The following is a 6000-nucleotide window of genomic DNA, read 5'->3' on the forward strand; positions in this document are numbered from 1 at the left end:
GAGCAGTCAGGATTCATCTAGCTGATATTTCTGTCATCCCACACAAAAAAAAAGTGAAAGAGAGAGAAGAACATTTCCCACATAGCTTTTTCTTCTTCTGAACAAGTTCTCTGCCAGCTTGTATAATAAAATACACAGGAAAGAAACAAGATGAACCAAGATGCAAACTTTCTCTGTACTTTTCTTAAACCACTTAGATCATAGGTCCTCGTCTTTATGGCTCCTAGTTCTCCTGTACTGGTTGTCCCTTGTCCTGACAAAACATCTGCTAGAAAAGGCTGGGGTTCACCCCATCCCCATGGGCCTGTGTCCTTCCAGCCAGGAGGGCAGAGGCACCTCCTGGCCACGAGAGCTTTTGCTGCTGAAGAGAAAACCACCTCCAGCCCCTGCAGATGTGTACACAGATGTGCACCAAGGTGAGTGCCTGGGACAGCCTGGTCCTGCCATGTGGGCTTCTGATGGCTGGGCAAAAAGGTTCCATTAAACCTGCACTAGGGAAGCACAGAGCTTCCAAGTACATGTTTTGGGGTCCTTGACTATACCTCACACTCTCTGTGCATTTGGCTGTGGGTGAGAAGGCTCAGCACAAGGGAAGGCAGAGCTCAGCTCAGTCGCTGGGGCAGAGAGGGGTCAGCACTGTGCTGGCAATGGCAAAACACAGTCCAAGGTCTTTCCCACCTTTTCTTCTTGTCTCATGCAATACCTTTCTTCTGCACAGCAAAGGATGCAGGGGAGTCTGCATGCAGCCTCCTACATCCTCAAAGTCTTTTGCAGTGAATGAGGCAGGTAGCCTTAAGAGAAGCATATGCAACCTTGAAATCCAAGGCTGTATCACAGGACAGGTGAATAATCAGGGCACTTTAAGCTTGTCTGTGCAATCTCGATCCTGGTATGTCCAAATCCTGACTGCTTATTTGTCATCGTTAATAGCGACTTCTAGGGCAGCAGGGGAACCTATGCCCTGTAATAGAAATTGTCACTCCACGCTCCATGTGCCATCCTGCGCAGGGTGACTCTCGCTGCCCACCCCACCTGGCAGGACCTTGCAAGGTCCCAGCCAACCACTTGCCCCAGGCTGGGGCCACCTCCCCAGGCAGGAGCTGCTGTGGTGGCACGGGGGGGACAAACTGCCCTCGGGCTGCTCGGATGGGGCCGTCGTTTTGTTGCCCTCTGGGAGGGATGTGGTGGTCTTCGCCACAGCGCTGCCCCACATGTGTGTCGCTCTGATGTCCTCTAACACCGCAAATCCCCCCACGATGCTAACAGCCTTCCCTTGTACAGGCTCTTTGGGGCTGCCCCTCACTTACAGCCAGAGAAATAAAACTGATCCATCTACTAACCACCCCCCAGCTGCCAGAATAGACATTTTCCTAATGAGATTCAGACAGTTAGAAAGAATATTGTATTTAGGGAAAATGTAGCATTTTATGGCAAATAGCATCACATCAGGTACAAAACAGTTTTTGGAAAAACAGCTGATGAAATTTTATAACCAAAGCTGTGAAAAAATAAACAGGATAGTGAGGAAAAGGACTTCTCTTGGTGGTGAAGCGTGATGAAATGTCATTTTAGGAAGACACAGATATTTGCTTTAATATCAGTGAAAACAGGCAATGGGTCATCTGGCTATAAAGAGCATGTGATTAAAAATGTCTGTTATTCACATCTCGGTCAAAATAAATTTAAATCTAGGCTGTAAATTCCTAGTTTGCTAAAAATTTAGAAGTATTTTTCCATCTGTTCTGTAATAATTCAGCTATCTGGTTGCTATAAAGAATTTGGTCGTCTGCCATTTGGGCAGAGAGTAATCTTTTAAAATGCGTTTAAGTCTCATGGTATCTGAAAGTCATACAATTAGCGAGCTAATTAAATCAAGCTAGAGTTCCCCATGAAAAAATGTAATCTTTGACTCGCGCTGGGAAAGGGTTTGTGACGGAGAGGGGTCCACTTCAGCTGAGCGCACAGCCTACAAAGGCGCCTCACAGAAAATGTTGCTTTGGTGTACCAATCCTATAGGGCAAATAAACAGCGCCAGGCCAGATGCCTCGGATGCTACAGCTCACAAGTGTCAGCTCCAGAAACTCAAGCCATCGGTTATAAAAGGATGTCTTTTCACTCACCATCACTCACCGAGAAATAACATCATCCCAGATTCACCGCTGAAGGAGGGATGCCGTCGCCTCCCTGCTAAGTCCCTGGGGATGGGGAAGAGGCGTGTGTGGTACCCAGTGGGGAGAAAAGCTTCCCTTTGGAAGAGAAGGGGGCAACAGCAATCAGCTGCTTGGCCACCTAGGTCCGAAGTGTAATGTTACTGCAGCATTTTAGGAATTTAAGTTTCCCTTTTCACTTCTCCTGCTTACAGATATATGGTGGTTGGTGAAAGGCTTTTTCACAGGTGGGTGAGTGCATTTGGGGTGGAACAAAACATACTCCCCAGCACTTTCTTTTTCTTTTTCTTTTTTTTTTTTCAAATTACAAATCAAATGTAAATGCGGAATAAGAAATGGGGGTCAGCAAGACAAGCAGGGGCAGAAAGGCTGGGGTCTGCTGAAACTTCGCATACAAGGTCATTGTGGTATTTGGCAAATCACTTGATCATCTCAGGGACTCAATTTCACCACATCTCCAAAGTGTTATTATCCCAGACTTGGATGGTTTTGATCTAAAGAGCCTATAAGTGACCCAGCGCTACTGATAATAATTTAAATTATTGGTAATAACAACTAACTCAAGTAAAACAATTCAGATGTTTCTGTCCCAGAGTTTTAACCTAATACTGAAGTGAAAAATAATAATTATTTCCATATTCCACATTTTACAAAAGACTAGAGTAGTTGCCCCAGTCTTAGCTCGGACATGCAGCTCTATTTTGGACTACCGCTATAAAATTCTGCGGTAATCCTGAGAGGACACCTGAGCCTGCTGTCGTTGGCTCTGCTTGGCCGCTGCTGTTATAGCATTCATGTTACCAAAGTTAAGGCTTTTCAGAAGAAATGGGAAACTGCAGGTGGAACTGTTTCTTAGCCATGCAAGGTCTGTTTTCAGCACATGCTGAAACACACTTCAGAATGTGCCTCCACAGCAGAGAGGGGTATGGATGAAGTAAGGAGAGCGTGGAGAGACACAGGAGAAGGCAGAAGATGAGGAGAAAGTGTTAAGGGCTGAGGTACTGATGGCCGCTGCAGTAGGTGTTGCACAGGGGGATGCAGAGGAGCAGAGGATTCTGGAAACGGGATGCAGAGGGGTGGTGAGGAGGGCTTGCCTGGAAAAGAGAGAAGAGGGAGGATGGAGGTTGGAGGATGGGACGAAGAAGAAGGTCTGGCAGGAGGTGAAAAGGAGGCAAGGACAACGATAAGGGTAGCCTGCTCTAGATAAAGCCCAAACCCGAGGAGCTGAGACATTTGGTGCCTGTGCCCGGAGCTCGGCCAGCAGCACGATGCACGGGGCCTTGCTGCCTCCCCCGAGCCGGGAGAGACCCAGGGAAGAGCTGGGCAACAGCCGGGGCCGAGCCCTTTTCCAGGGAAGGCTGGGACAGGCCCTATGCGTGCACCGCTCGTGTTACTTGCTTTTCTGTTTTGACATCAGGAACTTAAGCGGCTATTATTTTCTAACAGTCAGCACTTTGCCCTCCTTGTGTAACAGACTGCACGTCTGTAACCGTTCCCATTAAAAACAAGGAACATGCCCAGCAAACACGCAGGGTGCCCCTAGCTGGCTGCAGAGACGGAGAGAGTAACAGAGCAACCTACTGACAACAAGACCCCTCACTACGCTGTAGCTCATTTTCACTCCCCAGAATAAATTCGTCTCCCCTCAGCATCGCGGCCCTGTTTTCGCCTGGTCTGAGGTGCAATGGTGGCCCAGCTCCCACCAGTGCCGAGCCCACCCGGGATGGGGCACGTGGGAGAGCCCCAGCCCGCTGGCAGCATGCGAGGGGCTGAAGGCACTCAGGGTTTTTCTGTTTCTTTAGCCCTGCCTCCCCACCTGGGTCGCATGGAGAGCTGGGCATGATTTTCCCCCAAAGTGAGCCAGACAAATAATCAAAACTGCCTTTCCCTCAGTAAGTGAAATCTCATTACTTTCTAAAATGTCCCTTTTTTTCCCCTTTGGAAATTAGCTTTATTTTCTCCTTTTATCCCCCCATATTCGTTTCCTTTTCCTTTCATTTTGTTTCATTTCTAATCACTGTTAGTGAGAGAGAAGAAAAAAGCGACAAATGAGAAACACTTCCCAGAAGGTATGTAGTCATCTCACACAACACTGTGGGAGACAAGTTATTTTCAAACAATGCAAATTAAAATAACGGTAAACTTTAAAAAAAGATATTCCCTCTATTTTTCACCAGCTCGGGTAGAAGAGAAAACTGCTTCTCTTGCTTTTCTTGCATTGCTCAGCCTGACGTTTGCACAACTTTGCCTCCATTCCTGAAATTCACCTGCATTTCACCTGAAATCCTAGGAGAAAAATTTATTAAACCCAGCAGGAGGTGGAGAAGGAGTGTGAAAAACACGTATCTACCTTGTACCCGGGTTTTCTCCCTCTCTTCTTTGGGATCTTCACGACCGGCACAGCACCGGCTGGTGCCGAGTAGAGGTTGTGAACGGCCATTTTGATGGGCGCCGGCTGGAGCGGGGGCCGCCCTCGCTTCCTCCCCGCCATTCTGGGGGACTGCATCTCCCCGGCGGCCAGGCTGGGGGGCAGGCACGGCAAGTGGCTCATCTGCCGATCAACCAGAAGGGAGAGAAAGAAAATTAAAAAAAAAAAAGAGCTTTTTATTTATTTTTGATTTCAGGTTTGTCATCCGAACGCAGCGCAGTAACACGTTTTCTCCTGCTGACATTTTCTCTGTGACTGTCGATCATAACGCAGCAACAAACACGCCGCAGATGTGCGCTCCGGGGTGGGATTCACCTGACCGCAGCTGCCTCGGTTTCTTCAAAGCGGGACAAAACCCTCGCCGTGCCCGTTTGTCTCCGCAGACCGTGAATACAGCACAGGGAGCTGGCTCAGGTGGCGAGGTCTCTGTTGCAGATGTCTAATGGGCGAACCCCACAACGGCCACCTTAACCCTGCATGCTGCAGATAAGGGTGATGAAGGCACGTGATGAGCTTGCAGCCATCAGTGCCTGCTTTCAGAGAGGTTTGGAGGAGCTGACCTCCTGAGGTCCCCGCCAACCTGATTTTTTTTCCCGGATTCTGCGGTTCTGCAAATCCTCCCTCATCTCAGAAGTGTTACCGATCCCAAAATGGACTTCCCTCCGCTTCATACACGGCACTCCTGAGCGAGGAGGCAGACCTGGACCACGAGGCTGCCGGCACAAGGTAGCCGCGTTAGAGGAGAATTGCCAAACATTTACTCTCTGCAATTTTATAGCATCTGTTACCGTGCATGTTAGTAGTGGGCTTTTGGATGTACTCCATCAAAAGCTGTTATTTCGCCACAACTCCATGCAGCTGATTAAGTTGAGCAGGGGTAATGGAGTGGAATGTGGTCCATTTTCCTCTGTCCAGGTTTTAATAAAGAAAACAAATATACAACCATACACAGAGTACCAAGGGAATATACAGCATTCTTCACAGCTTCTGGCAAGGGTCATGTGCTAACAAAGGTCAATAAAAAAAAAAAACAACTGCAGAAATACATTTTCAAATGTTGGTTTGTCCAGGCGTCTGCTTTCCTGCGCGTGGGCAGAATACTAGTCCCAGTCCTGCCTGCGTACATTGCTAGACATAAGGGTCTAAGCAATTCGCATGCTTTTATGATAAGCCTTGTGATGGCTGACGTTTTCAATTTCATGCTCCCTCAGGCCAGTGATAACGGAAGACTCCCTGCTCTCTGTTTTGACAGAGCAGACTCATAGCCCTCTCAGCTACAGAGAAAAGCCTACAGATGTGGTCCAAGAGCATCCTCTAAGCTCAAAAAACATAAAGCAAGTAAAGGTTTGTTTATTAGTACAAACAACTTCAAATTTTTACAGAATCTACAAACTATAAAATCTA

The 6000-nt window shown here is 47.8% G+C and overlaps 1 protein-coding gene across 1 annotated transcript in view; it reads right to left on the reverse strand.

The window, feature by feature from the left end:
• The window catches only part of SCML4 (Scm polycomb group protein like 4), a 46429-nt gene extending 41755 nt beyond the window's left edge, over window positions 1-4674 (reverse strand). The window contains exon 1 of the mRNA XM_075497327.1: window positions 4519-4674. Coding sequence (XP_075353442.1) covers window positions 4519-4674 — 156 coding nt within the window. The remainder of the gene's footprint in view (window positions 1-4518) is intronic.
• Between the last annotated feature and the right edge of the window lie 1326 nt (window positions 4675-6000).

The sequence above is a fragment of the Mycteria americana genome, chromosome 3 (genome assembly GCF_035582795.1).
Source record: "Mycteria americana isolate JAX WOST 10 ecotype Jacksonville Zoo and Gardens chromosome 3, USCA_MyAme_1.0, whole genome shotgun sequence".
Classification (NCBI taxonomy): domain Eukaryota; kingdom Metazoa; phylum Chordata; class Aves; order Ciconiiformes; family Ciconiidae; genus Mycteria; species Mycteria americana.